The 15,952-nt window shown below is 43.7% G+C and overlaps 1 protein-coding gene across 11 annotated transcripts in view; it reads right to left on the bottom strand.

Moving 5' to 3' along the window:
- The window catches only part of sox5 (SRY-box transcription factor 5), a 176,473-nt gene that overhangs the window by 46,463 nt on the left and 114,058 nt on the right, over window positions 1-15,952 (bottom strand). For all 11 annotated transcript variants that reach the window (XM_058076812.1, XM_058076813.1, XM_058076816.1 and 8 more), the window contains one exon: window positions 10,821-11,043. In XM_058076812.1, coding sequence (XP_057932795.1) covers window positions 10,821-11,043 — 223 coding nt within the window. The remainder of the gene's footprint in view (window positions 1-10,820; window positions 11,044-15,952) is intronic.

The raw sequence follows: 15,952 nt of genomic DNA, 5'->3' as shown, positions 1-15,952 counted from the left end.
TGTCCATCATTTCAAGCCAGTGTACCATCCACGAGCTTGAAGCTAATATTTAATGATAAAATTGTTACATAGTGTAGCTTTAAATGTAACAACTGCGATGACTGTCAGTGATCAATCACACTATAGTATGCAAAAAAGTGTTCTGTCCATCATTTCATGCCAGTGTATCAACATGAGCTTGAAGCTGTTATTTTATTACATTTTTGTTACATATTGTTGCTTTAAGTGCAAAGCATCTATTTTTGTAGTATTGGCCAATCATATGAAAGTGTGCCATCATTTCAATCTCCCATCAAAATGACTCAGAATCTGTCATTTCATGGTACACTAGTTATATAGAGTCGATGACCAATCAATGAAATATTTCTATATAATATTTAATTCAGCTATTTTGTAATTCTATTCATATGACCAAGTATAAATTGTGTTTTTTCCACAACTTTTCAATCCAGGGTACCATCAAAATTAAGTTTTTTTATGAAAAAATTGTTACCTAATGTTCCTTTAAATGTAATAAAGCTCATTGTTATCAGTGACCCATTCAACAATTTCAAGTTAGAGTATCATCAAAATTACCTTCTTAAAGGTGAAATTGCATACTGTTGCTTTAAATGTCATAAATCTTATTCTTCTCAGCGACCAATCACATGAAAGTTGTGTTTTCTCTACCTGGTGTCAGGGCGAGGAGACAATTTAATCGTCAGGGCACTCACTTTTAATGCACGCACATCTCTTCCTGTCAAAAGCATCTTGTTAAAGTAGGCCGAGGCATGTGTATTTGTGTGTGTGTGTGTGTGTGTGTGTGTACACACAGTGGCTCAGGCTGCTGTAATGGAAAATGACACTTGCAATCTGTCTTGTGGCAATAACCCCTCTTCAGTGCTCTTGTCTGCACACACACACACACACACACACACACACGTCCCTGTCACAGTGCAGTCAGTGGCCCGCGGGCCGTCCTTGTCACTGCACAGCTTTATTGCATCACTTTAACGTGACAACAAAAGAAGACATTGTGTGTGGGGGCCTGCCGTGTATGGGCCGCGGACGGACCCACGCATTAGCAATACAAGAGACCGACAGCGCTAACACACACACACACACACAGGCATTTTCTGTAGTGAGTCGTGACATTTTTCGTCTGCCTGTCAAAGCAATGGCATGGGAGGCCGACAGAACCGTAAGAAGCTCTTGACGCAGCCATGCTGCCTCGCACGTTGGACTGCGTGCAGGTAAAAAGTGATGACTCAAGACTATTCTTACTTGACTGGCAGGCTCTTTCCTCTTTCTTCCTGTCTGCGCAGACGCTGTTGACAAGCGTAAACAGACGTATGAGCACACTCTTCTCCCTCTGTTTGGATGTCTGTGCTATCCCTCTCTGTATCTTTTTGTTTCCACCTCCCGCCCCCACTTCAATGTGCCAATGTTTGTCCCATCTGCGCCGCGATCGGCCCGAGACAGAATGCTTTGTAAAGTCTTAGGAGGGGGAAAAAAAGCCCACATTGTCCCGCTCCAAGATAAGGGAGACAGGCATGTGAGAACCATTAGACCGATGGCAACAAGAGTCCAAACAGCGCTTGTTGGAATGCTCGGCATTGACCCATAGTGTTTCCCTGGGAATTTTCCTTTTTAAAATATATTTTTATCTACTTTGATGCTCTTCTGGAGTTTCATCCCCCTTTCCTCTTCCTTCTTGCATCTCTGCCGTAACCCTGACAAGACAGCCATGACTCTCTGAGTGCAGCTAATTGTCTTAACAACGTTTGGCTGTCTGCAGATACCAAAGACTTCATTGGCGTATGATAACCTCGGCCATAACCTCGTTAGTGTAATTAAGCGAACCAACAGAACAGACAAGGAGGGCGTGATCCAAAGGGAGGATGGAGGGCGAAGGTACCAAAAAAAAAAGTGGTTCAGGGAAAGTGGAAAAAGAACGACTGTGTGTGCCGCAGGGTGTAAGACTGTCAGGCAAACCGACGCGAGCTGACAAACAAGTGTCCACTGTGTGAGAGTCTATGGCTGCTTGAAACGGTATCACAAGACTGTGTCGTGTGATGGCTTTGCACACAAATGTGGTGGGTCATTTGAAGAGAGAGAGAACATTGATCTGACATGAATGTATTTTTTTTTTTTTTAAGAGACTTGGGGTGCGAAAGCTGAACAGTAGTTTGCCACAAAACCACATATTCAGCTATGGGTTTTTATTTAAAGTTATAAAAAAATATAGATAAATTTGTTGTTTAATTAAAAAATAATTTTAACTATTACTACAGTAAATTATTATATTACAAATTATTTTTTACTTTAAAATTATATATATTTAATTTAATTTGTTTGCATTTTTAATATATTTATCATTTTGGTTTTCTTCATGTATTATTTGTTTTTAATTTTCATTTAAATGGGTGCGAAAACTGAACAGTAGTTTGCCACAAAACCACATATTCAGCTATGGGTTTTTATTTAAAGTTATAAAAAAATATAGATAAATTTGTTGTTTAATTAAAAAATAATTTTAACTATTACTACAGTAAATTATTATATTACAAATGATTTTTTACTTTAAAATTATATATATATTTAATTTCATTTGTTTACATTTTTATGTATTCATCACTTTTGGTTTTCTTCATGTATTTGTAACTTATTTTTATAAGTTTCATTTAAATACTTTATTCATTACTTGTTTTTATTTAAAATATTCATATATACATATATATTCATATACAACAAGAAGGGATTTAACTTAATTTTAAGTATTTATTCATTATTATTTATTTTAATGCTTCTGGATTAAATGATGAAAAACGTAGATATAAGAGGAAAAACCCCACCCTTCCAAATTCTAGCACTTCCACTATGACACATTGTAAGGAAGCGTGTGCCCTTCCAAAACGGCTGATGATTTACTCTTAATCATAGTTTTACTCCTAAATTTCCTGCAGTTTTCTAAACGTAATCATCAAATAAACAAATAAAGGCTGTGTAGGTTACTGTCCGGGCGCCAAAGAAAATGTGACAACCATACACGCATAAAGCGAGACAAGCATGAATCATAGCTGTGTCAAAGTTTAACGGGCAAAGGCTGGAGGTAAACACGCTAGCGGAGCCAAGAAGCTTTTTCCTTCAGTTTTTTTTTTTGTGATAGAAGCAACTCAAGTGTACATTAATGATCGGTGTGGTATGGTGTCACACCCTATGACTGTGACGTTTTGGAAAGGCAACACAATAACACACCTGGGTTACAAGCGAGACTGGCGCACAGCAGCTGATTTGCTCCGCCGGTGCTACAACGTGCCAAGTGTGTGTGTGTTGGAGGTAGGGTATCTATCTATCTGTGTGTGTGTGTGTGTGTGTGTGTAGGTGACAGCTCCAGCCCCAAACTGACTGGCATCTGGCGGTGGCAGTTGTTTTAACAGCTGAGCTGACAACATTAATCCGAACGCACCCAAATCAAAAGGAGACAACACCTGTTCACTACTCCTGAGCCCAGCCAGGGAGGAGGAGGAGGAAGCATGAATGGAGGCAGAGAGTGGAGACGATGAAAGAGGGGAACACAGACATATATATTTGTATGTATACATAGAAGGGGGGAGGGGAGCGAAGGGGAAGAGGAGTACAGCAATCAATCCAAACGAGCATCATGAGTGGCTGCTGCAGTAGGAAGTGAGGAGGAAGAGGAAGGGGAGGTTTAGATCCTTGTCTCCCAACATCTGGCTCAAATAAGGCTGGGGCCGCGCTGTGGGCTCAGGGAGAGGAGGGGCGGTGGGAAGGGGGTGGGGGGTTGGGGGTCGGGTCACGACCCCTTGAGGCTGACAACATGGACTTCATAGCACTTCATTTGCAGGCCCCGCCCTCTTGACCAGCCAGCCAGGGGTTAATTCATGCTGGACCCTGTGGCTTCAAAGACTGACACAGCGAGCCCGGCTGACTGGGCTGCTGAGTGACTGCATGAAGACACGTCTGACCCCAAGATGGAGTACATGACTGACTTGCACTGCTACACGACAAAAGTATTGGGACGCGACTATCCCTTTTAGCCAGGGAGGGGTGCATGCAGAAAAAAGGAGGCGTGCAATAAAAACGCTATTGTAGGTCAGTATCCTGTAAGCTCTCTCAACACAACATCCACATCAAAAAATTGTTATTGAAGCGAATCATCTACATTTTTGGCCTAAATTAAGCATTTCCAATCATATAAATGAACTACAGGGTCAGGAAAAACACATTTGTAGGTTAAATAAAAGGCAAATAAAGTCAAGTAAAAACAAGTGTTTTTATTTTCGAAAAGCACATACATATAATGCATTGTTTTTGGTTTCTTTTTCAGTTGCTGCCATGAATTGGACTGGTGAGCATCGCGCTTTTATTGTGGAAACGTTTATCAAAACAAACAAATCTGTAACTGCAACACAACAAGCGTTCCGTTTGCACTTCAATCTTGGTAGACATGATCCCGTACCAACTCCAAACACCATCTTGTTATGGGTTACCAACTTCACAGCTACTGGATCTGCATTGAAACAAAAATCAACCGGCCAACCTCACAGCGCAAGAACTGATTTAATTTTTAAAACATAATGAAACAAAATGGCATTATATGTACTTTTTGAAAATAAAAACACTTTTGTTTCTTTACTTTATTTGCCTTTTATTTAACCTACAAATGTGTCAGGTCATCATTTTGCTTGACCCTGTATAATACAAACACATTCAAAGACGCTGTGAATGTTGTGTAGAATTCTACACTGGTCACGGCGTGTTCCTGACAAACACCAGACTTGATCACCATGACAACAGTAATTCTCTCATAACAAGGACAATAATTCCTCATAAAAAAATGGCGTCACTTCCTGTCCACCCACCACTCCACTTCACTAGGGAATAGATTTATAGTAACAAACACAAACAGGAGTCTTATTTATGTCTTATAGGTGACTACAGGGTGTTTCACATCTACTAATAAGGTTAAAACAACTTTTTAGGAAGGCGGTAAACAAGTATGCTGGGTACTAAATCCTACTGGAACAGCAACATCATGCTAGGTTAGCCTAGTCGCTGAAGAAAATCTAAATCATCAAACTTATAACTCCCATGTCTATAGCTGACTGATGAGCTTTTATTTAAGATGTGTAGCGAAGCCTTTTCATCACGTCCATCATGCATGTATCATGTATCCATGTATCATGTCCATGAGAAAGGACGTTTTTCCTTCATGATGTCATGGAAATTCGGAACAAAATAATCATTTGAGCGTCTTTTTGTTACTCAAAAGTGGTGTAAAAGTTTTTCTCACATGCGGTGCTCATAAACACATCCCTTGGACACGTTAAACATGTTTAAAATCAGTTTAAATACGTGTGATGCGTCCACATTTTAATTATTATTTCAGCTCTGCAGCTCAAGTGATGGATAAAGTTGGTGCAGAAAACTCATTAACCTTGAAGCTATTATGCAGCCAAAAAAAAAGAAAGAAGAAAAACATTCCTCTGTCTCCCCATGGTAATGTGGGGGGGTAAGAGAAAGGCGAAGGAAAACAACAACAGGCCGTGCAAATGAGGAGAGTTTATGAGAAGATGTAAATTGTGGATTCCCTTGATTTGATTGGAAGAGTTGAATGCAAGTGAATGGAGATGGGGGGGGGGGGTACATGGGGGCCTGTCGATTATTTTGGGATGTGTGTGACAGGCGGCTTTTTGTGCGCACAGACAGAAGAGATGCACAAATGCATTAATTGCATGTTAGCCATATTGAGTGTCCAGCAGATATGGCCACACATACACAGACATCCATGCATGCACACACTCAGCATGCAGCAGGACACTCACACTGTGACTCGGACACAATAGCCAAGCTTGGAAGCCTTGGCTGATTCATGAACCCCAAGCCTTTGTCCTTAACTTAATGCCACGCCGGGAGGCCGATAACACACACACACACACACACAGACCATCAGGAAAACCACAGGACCCTCTCTCCTCTCTCTAAGCCCCTTTATGCTCCTGTATCGGACAAAAGCTGGGGCACTGCTTTTCCCAACACACACACACACACTGGCACACTATTCATCTCCTCGATATCGCTCATCTGGACCGGGAAGAAAGGCAGAATGGAGTTTCATCCCCACCAATTGTCTGGAGCGAGGCTGGGGGAAGAGAACGCCACAGCGAAGCAAACAATTCAATAAGAAAAAGTGACTTGAATGCGGCTTTCATGGCTTCCAACAATGAGCCGCCTTCACAATAGGCTTCAGGTTGATGTTGCCCGTTTCTCATGCCACAAGAAGAGAGAGAGGGAAAACTAAACTGGATATAAGACAAAATGGATGTGAATGGCACTCTTTGATACAATGTCGCTTGGATGGAATGACAAATAAAAGCATCGATCACCGAGATCTCAGACTAATTACGCATGATGACATGAAGATGCTTTCACACTCGGCTTGCTAACCTGCTACTGTATGCATGTTGTTGTCCTTTAGGTGCGTTTAAGGCCACCATTGGCCCAGAGGCAGCTATACTTAAGAGAAAGGGGTCTTGTATGTCCTATTGTTGATGTTTAGCATGTAGGATTAAGAAAAGTAAAAGCGGGCGGGGGGACTGATGGACGGATGAAGGAAAGACTCCCTCTATCCAGCCACTTATCAAGCTCCTTTCCTTTTTTGCCTCCCTTTCTTTCTCCCTCTGCTTCTTCTTGGCAGAATGTATCCGCCCTTCCCATTGTCACCCACTGGAGTGAACGGAGGCGTGAGGGAGCAGCGGCCACTGTGTGCTTGTCTGGCACAATGGCCTCGCCTAAGTGCTGTCCTATAAAATGCCTCAGTGCGCTCTAAAAGCAAACCCTTGGATCCCCGCACTGCCTTGGAAGTAGATGAAGTGGTGTGTGTGTGTGTGTGTGTGTTGTGTGACATCTGTCATTGACTTGGCATTTTCAGTATGGAGACTGGTGCCTCGGAGCAGTGGGAAGCAGCGTGGACGCTGAGCCATAAAAACACCATTGTGCTTGACCTCCAGGTTGCCAGCATGCCTGTAAACCTGCTGTGGAGCATACAGTGTGTGGATGTGGGGTCTCTGGTGGAAGGTGAAGGCCGTAACCCTCACTCAATATAACAAGCTTGCCATCAATCTGTCTATCAACCACGTTAGCCGACCTTCCGTTCATCTACTAAGCATCTCAGGGTAGGGATTGGCTGGGATCTCAGGCTGATGAGACTCCCTTGAAGTCTTCTGGTACCTCATCGGGACCCTCTACATGATAAAAGACACCGCCCCTAAACCCACCCATCCTTATTTACCCACATTTCCATCTACATGACCATCCAGCCACCCTTTTCTAGAACGGATTTTGTCTAAAAAACATCATACCTTAATCCATTCATTCATTAATTGACAAGGGTCGCAGGGGGTGCTGGAGCCTATCCCAGCTGTACACCCTGGACTGGTCGCCAGCCAATCACAGTGCACATATAGACAAACAACCATTCACACTCATGGCCAATTTGGATTCACCAATTAACCTAACATGTTTTTGGAATGGCAGAGGGTGGAATTGAACTCGGGTCTCCTAGCTGTGAGGCCTGCGTGTAAACCACTCATCTGCCATGCAGCCCGACCTTCATCCAGTGGTTCTCAATTATTTTCTGTCATGGCCCCAATGGGGGACTGTTCATTTGTCTGTACTGTACAGGCTGAACCCAAAAGTGAAACCAGCGCAATGCACCAAAATGGAGAGCAGTAAAGCCTATTCAAGAGTCTAATTGCTTGCAGAGTACGACAAATTCCTACATGTTGGCAGGTCTGCACTCATATTGAAAGTCAGTGTCCTCTGTCTCCCCCAGGGGGGAGGGCCCACCCCACCATATGAGAAGCGCTCCATCCTCCATCCACCCATCCCGGACTAACAAGAGGTTGAAGTCAGACCCAAATGAAACCATGCCTGTTTATGTGCAACCATCTCTCATGGGTCTTAACACCAACACTCCTCTCGACCCTGCACCTCTTGCGATGCCTCATTATTCCACATAATGACGCATGCACACACTCCAGCACGAGCCGCTCATCTTCCATCCCCTCACTTCTCCGGATGAATACAGCAGCAGCAGCAGATGTACACTGCATACATCGGCTGGCATCCTTAGATTATTCCATCCTGTTGCTCTTTGGGAATCTACTTGTATATGCACCTGGATTCTTGTGTGGCGTGTGTGTGTGTGTGTGTGTGTTATCTCCAGGGGTAGCAGGTGGTCGGTAGAGTAAGACACAAGATGAATGGCGAGAGCAGGAGAGCAGTGGAGCATGATCAGGCCAGGCCATGGGGGACAACATGGCTAGTCATTTATTAGCCGCAACACACACAAACACAAACAAGCTCTTGTCATATGCACACATATGAAGCTGCATTAAATGTTCTCAGAGGTTTAAACAGTACACTCACTTTGACCTAGTATACACACTAGCTCCATTCATCTACCTTAAGTAGAACACCACCGGACACAAAACTATATCTTTCCAACTTTCTTTGTGTGTGTGTGTGAGATGTCTCGCTGCAGGCCAGCCTCCCTTATAAGTCCAGCCTTTTCTGTTTCAAGATGTTTATTGTTTTTTGACCCATTTTGTGTCCTCTCGGTGTTAATGCTCCTACTCTAAATGTGTGTGTGTGTGTCATTGATCCAGCTGGAAGCGATAGTAAGTGTGTGTGTGTGTGAGAGAGAGAGCAGTAATATTCCAGGCCTTTCATAATGATTAAAGCCTTCATTAAAATTTCATCCCAACCTGCTGTTTGCTGCTAATGGTCTTTGTGAGCCACACAGCCAAACAATAGCTAGTCGGGCACAGAAGAGGGATTTTATCTCGCCTTCAATACTGCCTCTCTCTCTCTCTCTCTCTCTCTCTCATTCCCTTTTTCCTTGTCTTTCTCTCTTGCCCGGCTCGGTTTTTTGTATGTGTGCAAGGTCTGGAGGCGCTGGGGCCCTTTTGTTGGCACGTTTCATTTGAACCCAGAGCTGATAATGCTCCGGGTTGGAACGCACCACTAATGGGGTCTAAGAAGACACCACGGCTTTATCTCTCATCTTAACTCTCTCCTTCAATCTCTCTCTCCTTCTCTGCCTTGGCTGACTCATAAAGATCCATTCTTGTTTTGTTTTTTTTCCCCTGCCAGTTCACAAGGTCCACCGAAGCAGCCCAAAACACACCTCAATTACAAGCGCAGCTCGACAAACAGCAGCTTTTCCTCTTTTCTTTTCTTTCGCAGGCCTCTATTATCGACTGGTGTAAAAAAAACAAGCAGACAGCGAGAGAGGACCAGCAGTCTTGACCGCATTGAAAAGCTGAGAAAAATACAGTTTGCGCTTCGCAGCTTGAAGTGAAAGCTTGTTGATGCACCGGGAGAACTATAGGCACATAGAAGCGAGTACAATGGGAGGTAAACACTTGTAGAGCCTCTCTTACTGTGCCATAACCTTTCGGCTGTATACAAAGTTGTTTTCGAAAACAAGTGCAATATAAAACTTATTTATATCACGGGGAGATGGACACCTGTTGTTGATCTTCTTGTCACATTAGCGCTATTACATGCACGCCATAGTGGACTTAAACTCCTGTTTATCTGCCAATGGGTAATTAGAGTTGGCCAAAAGCTAATTTTAACTCTTTGCGCCATTCCAGCTGTCAGAAGCAAGACTTCATTTGAAAGCAAGGCTATGTAAAGTCTGATTTGGTGTGATGCGCAGACCAAAAACAAAGCGGAATGTGTTCTTACCAAGGCTGGTGCAATTCTCCGCCCAAAAGGCTGGGGGCGGTGTTTTCGGTTTCATTACATAGACTGTGTACACTGCGTACAGTGGAACCTCGGTTTTAGTCATTTATTTGTCATTAACAACCGAGGGCTGCATGGCGGTTGTGTGGTTAGCGCGCAGACCTCACAGTTAGGAGACCTGGGTTCAATTCCACCCTTGCCCATTTTTTCTCTGAGTACTCCGGTTTCCTCCCACATTCCAAAAACATGCTAGGTTAATTAGCGACTCCAAATTGTCCATAGGTATGAATGTGAGTGTGAATGGTTGTTTGTCTATATGTGCCCTGTGATTGGCTGGCGACCAGTCCAGGGTGTACCCCGCCTCTCGTCCGGAGGCAGCTGGGATAGGCTCTAGCACCCCCCGCTACCCTTGTGAGGATAAGCAGTAGAAAATGAATGAACAACCGAAATGTATGAAAAACTACAAACATAATAAAGAGGACAAAATGATTCCCAGGCCGGCTGGAATCTGTCTATAGTGTCCTAACTCTAAACGCCGTTTGGCTTCACAATAACAGTGTATGTAAACCAAGACATATTTTTGGCAATTATTATCATAGAAAACCAAACTCTCCAAAAATGGTGGCGTAGGAGAATCCGGGTTCCACTGTATTCACTTCCTGAGGACACACATTTTGACAGTGCAGTGTAATGTTTATTTGCAACCACTGGAGTTAGTCCCTCCCCTTTCTGTGACGTAGCCAAGATGATTGAGGGTGGTTAGGCTGAATGCAACATCCGGGTTCAACTATTTAGCGTGTTAGCTTCCTTTGCGGCTAGTCAACAATGCAAATTAAAGGAAGATGGAGAGCTGGAACTAAAACAAGCCGTATGCAGCAAGTGCAGCTTCGTCTGTGCTGTTTGGCATGCTACGCCGACGGGTGTCACGTATGGCATCACCTTGACGCATGAACACAACCCAGCCTGAAGTCAGCTTATATTAAATATTCAAATCCTGGTGTGGTTGTGTGATGGAAGAAAAAAAAGAGGAAAGCCTCAAAGAAAGAGAAAGAAAGATGACTGACCTTCAGGTTCATTCTTAATCAGCTCCTCCATCTTGCGTTGCTTCAGTGTGTCCACCACGTCCGCCAGGCTACCCTTGCGTCTCTCCGGCGTTCCCAGGGTCCCCGTAGTTGAGCCTCCCTCGCTGCAGGGTCGACCCCCACCGCCACCTTCCTCTTTGCCTGGTGAGGTAGCATTGTGCTGGGTGTAAGGGCTCAGGGAGTTGCCCTTAGAGCCATCTAGCTCCTGGAGGAAGAGGAGGAAAAGAGTCATTAGATTTACCTAAATAAGGAATGTCGGGAGGAGCTTATCTTTATTCTCTCCTTTTCTCTGAGCCCAATGCCATGACTTTCATCCCCTGCCAGCTTTCTTAAGTTAGAGCACACTTATGCTTATTCTAAATTCTAGACTTGGAGGTACTTGACAGAACGAGCTCACCATACCAAAAAAAAAAAAAACTCTCGGCGTCACTACATTACAAAAAGTTCCACTGCTCGGCTTTGAGGGACGTCCAACGCTACTGTACACACAACTCGCAAGCACGAGTTCCAGTCAGTACTTTTGTCTTGTAAGACTGCAGGATTTGGACGTTTGTCAAGGCGTGGATGTAAAAATTACAAAAGACAGAACAACTGGCATGACAGCTACAAAATATCATATATGGAGCCAACGGTAAAGCTGTGTTCTTTATGCCAAGCTGTCATCGTGAATAATTATCCCACTGCTTGTGGCACAAGTTTACTCAGCCTCGAACACACTCAACTGAAGCCTGGATTAATTTATAAAGCTGGGGAGAAAAAAAAGTTTCCAAACGTGCAATTGGCAAAGCGAGGTCGAGGAAAACAGCTTGAATGGCGAGTAAAGGCAATCCGATCGAGGTGGCATTTGTTTGGATGATAGACTTAATGCCGTCTCAGCCCAATTAACAATGACACTAGCATAGGGACAGTTTCCATCCCAGTACCTCCACCAAGGCCCTTAGTCGGATCAGCACTATATGCACATATACAAATATATAATAATATATATAATGAACGTATAAATTGTACAGTTCCGAATTGTCTTTCTTTGACTTTAAAGGCCAGTCAATCCAACTTTCAGTCTGCTAGCTCTTTGCATACGAAGGGTCAATGGTCCAACGAGTTAATCTTTGGCTAATCTCACCACAGGGCGACAAACTGTAGCACATATACATCTGTTTTTATGTGTGTGTGTGGGTGTGTATTCACGTGTTATACATAACCAAGAGGGCAATTCAACCCTATTGATGTCATTAATGTGTATTTGGGTGGGGATCGTTGGCCAATGTTTAACCCGCAGCCTGGAAGTGGAATCTGACACTGAGCTCATAGTCCAAGTCATCGGGATTGGAAGATAACTATTCAAATCAAATGGAAACATTTTTCTTTCAATCTTGGAGGTGCTGTATGAGAGGTACAGCCGGCCATTATCACTTGGCATTTCCTCCACTTCACTGGCTCGCTTGTGTTTTCACACTCTGAATAAGTCAGCACGCTCAATAATTCACTAATTCTGCCAGCATTCCTGCACATGCATTGTGCACTGAGCATGACATGGCTGGAATCGTATAATGACACGGCTGCGGGGGCAGTGCGGGATCAGGTCGGTCGCTGCTGGATGTTGTTCAAGTAAAAGTTGTTAATTATTGCAATATTTGGATTTTTATAACTTTTTGTTCATAGTTTTATTGAGAATTTTTTTTAAAAGGGGGTAAAAGTGCAGTATTGGCATTGAAATTATATTATTTCTATTAATTATTATTGCTAAGCTATATGTGATATTCAGCAGTGCACACATAATTGGCCCATTATTGCCGCTTTTCTGGAAACGACTCCATGCTCCTGATTGGCTGATGGCTTTATGTTCTGAGTCTGTTACTTTGGCAGGCACTCAAACGGCTGCTTTTGATTTTCTAGTAATTTAAGGTCACCGATGGAGAAACTTTTAGCGGTAGATTAAAAAATCTAAGTATCTTCCTCCCTGTTTGCCTTTGTTGCATCCCCTCCTTGCCTCCTTGCCTCCTGTTCGTCAGATTAGGGTAATTCACACTTCAAAATGAGCGTCTCCGTGATTACGAGTTGCATCATCGCAAGCACGCCATGCAAATGAAACGAGGCGGGAGGGAAGCGACTTGGAGAGGGAAAAAGAGGGGGGTAAAAAAAAAAGAGAGGGAGAGAGAGAGAGCTGATGTTATTAAAGGAAATGAGGAGGGAGCGAGTTGACAGAGCAAGGGAGCGGGAGGGAGGAAAGGAGGCATCTTGAAGGCAGCGGTCACACCTGTCACATCCCATTTATCTAATCCAGCGCCTACTTAAAACGCGCTTTCTTTCGAGAAAGATGTCGCGCAGAGAAAACAAACAAGAATGAGAGAAGCGAGGGGAAGTGTGTGTGTAGAAGATGAAGGTTTTTTCCTTTTGGGGGGGGGGGGGGGGCGGGGGTGTCTCTGTGGAGTGTGGAGATGTCATCTTGTCCAACAATGGAGGTCATTTCCCGATCAAAGCGAATTAGCAGGCAGTGTGGCCCCCTTCAATTAGGGTCCTTTCAATCAATCCCTATAGTATATAATCCATATATCATAATCCATGCACTGATTTGCATTGAAGGATTATTACAAAGTGGCGTCAGTCAGGTGTGATGCATCTGTGCCCCTCCGCTAACACGATTTGTAAAAGTTTCCTCATCAACATGCATTTATTCCTGCCCTCTCCTCAGAGTTGTGCCATTTTGTTTGACACCCAGATAGCCTGTAGGTGCATGTGTGTGTGTGTGTCTCTGTGTGTGTGTACATGTGTGTGTGTGTTTGAGACTGCATACATGCATTTACGGATGTGGCAGCCTGGCAGTGTGGGCGGTTCTGCCTTTAGTTTGCAGATGTCAATTCTCTTCCAAATGAGTGGAACAAAGTAAAAATCGCGCCTCACTCGCTTTATCCTTTTACAGCCTCTGCAATGGAACCGAATTAAACAACTTTTGTCTTAAGCTCATCTGCTTGGTTTCAAAACTCTTGCCAAAAGAAGAAAGAAGAATCCTTGGCCTAACACGCTCTCTCTCTCTCTCTCTCTCTCTGTCTCCCTCGCTGTGCCTGGCATGTCCCGGGCTTTGCAAGGTGCAAGTGTGGGGAAAAAAAAAAAAAAAACAATATTTGATGCTTGGCGCGTCGTCGTGGATCAAGACACGGACAATGTGACAGTGGAAAGAGCTGGAAACAGCTGCTAGACGAAAATACATCCAAACACACACGGGAATGTCACTGATCGCTCCTGCGGGGAAGGGGGGGGTAAAGACTTAGCTCCACGCCAGAGCTGCCAATCTACACGGCATACACTTGCAGCCAAACACACACACACATGCACCAAATCCCTTTACATGTCACGGCTGAACACAGACACTGTCACTTTTGACTTGAAGGTCCTCAAGTTCAAGTAGCATATACTGTGGAAAACTTGCTTTAATGTCAATATTAACGAAAAAAGAAACAAATTCCGTCACGTCTGGTTGGACTTATGTAGGATCCTGTTTAATGCGCTTCACTTAGACTTGGGGTGTCCAAAGTCCAGCCTGGGGGCTACATATGTATCGCAGCTTGTTTTGTATAGGCCCAAAATTGAAATTGGCAATCACGCAAAAAAAACGGAAAAAGGAATAATGACAAATTGACAAACGAACATGAGCAGCATTTCTTGAATTGATTTTTACATTTGTTCTTCCATTTTTCTGTAAACATCCCTCACTGGGAAAAGACCAAAAAGCCAAGGCAGAGGTGTCCAAATGCTTGTTTTTGGTGGTATTTAAACAAAAATGCTTATTATATGTTAAATAGGAGCTAATGCATGCCAGTATATTTCAACAACACCGCCGATTGTTGACAGGCGAGCGTGTTTTGATTCATTAGTGTGCCGCCTGGCATGAAAAATTAGTGTTAAATCTGTCCAATTCACATGCACGTAACGCTCACACACAGCTGCATATAAAATGAATAAATAATAAAAAAAAAAAATCAACATGAAAACCAGGCATGATAAAATATGTTTATAGATTTATGTTGTGTTAGCGAAACAATTAGTGCTCGCCCATTAGCACGTTTGCCTCATTTGCAAGAATTATTTATTTCTTTGCAGCAGAAATATGAATAACATAAAAAAGCTATTCTATAATAGTGATTTGGTGTTGCCGCACCTTCCTGACTTAACTGCTATCAGACATCCAACCGCACACACGGGCGGGGTAAACTTTACGTAGCAATAAAAAAAAAAAACCTCTTAGTGAGATTGCAGTCATTCAGAAACTATCATACATAAACAGGAGAGGTTTCAATGTGAAAGTGTGTGTGTGTGTGTGTGTGTGTGTGCAGCAGCAAGGTAAGGCTGCAGGAGGGGTCAGTGTTTAGTCAAGCGCTTCCCTGCCGCCGTGTTAATTTACAATGACAAGATAAAGCTGTAATCTCACCAACCCCCCCCCCCCCCAGACACCCTCCCTACCATCCTCTACGGACCCCCTGTCGCCTCACTTCCAAGTCAAACCGTCCGCCATTCGCTTGCCCCAATCGCTTTACTGCTATTGTCCTGAAAATGACTGAACCCCCCTCGCCCGCCCGCCCACACACATGCACAACACTCACTGTAAAGTTGCTGACAGTCAGCGGCGAAGGGATTGCCGCTATGCTATAAAGCCTCTTCAAGATGAAATATTAAAAAAGAAAACGTTACACGAGCACTTCCATCTTTTCCGTTTTGTAAATACTATATATGTTTACGTTAGGACTTTGGTTTATGGTTGGCACCTGCAATCACACACGTCCACAAAGTGGGAAGGGCCTGCGGGCTAATCAGCTGCCTAATTACAAAATTAGCTCTCCATTACAGCTGCTAAGCGCCTTTTCATTGTTTTACGGCGTACAAGTATGAGTAGTATGAGTGGGAAAGGTCGTGCTGTGTTCAGGGATACACTAAACTGCTATAGCGCCGACACTTGCAGACATGCTATACATTCCGCGGCGCCACGCAATGTCACACTTGGAAGTGAGTCACAATTTTGGAGTCACGCAATCGTGCATCAGATGGGCTCAAGGCTAGGGGTGCTGGTGGGCTTAAGTGTGTGTGTGTGTAGGGAACCTCCAGGAGGTCCAAAATACTTT

This window comes from Doryrhamphus excisus, chromosome 7 (genome assembly GCF_030265055.1).
Source record: "Doryrhamphus excisus isolate RoL2022-K1 chromosome 7, RoL_Dexc_1.0, whole genome shotgun sequence".
NCBI classification, from domain to species: domain Eukaryota; kingdom Metazoa; phylum Chordata; class Actinopteri; order Syngnathiformes; family Syngnathidae; genus Doryrhamphus; species Doryrhamphus excisus.
This window is presented reverse-complemented; position numbering and strand designations above follow the sequence as displayed.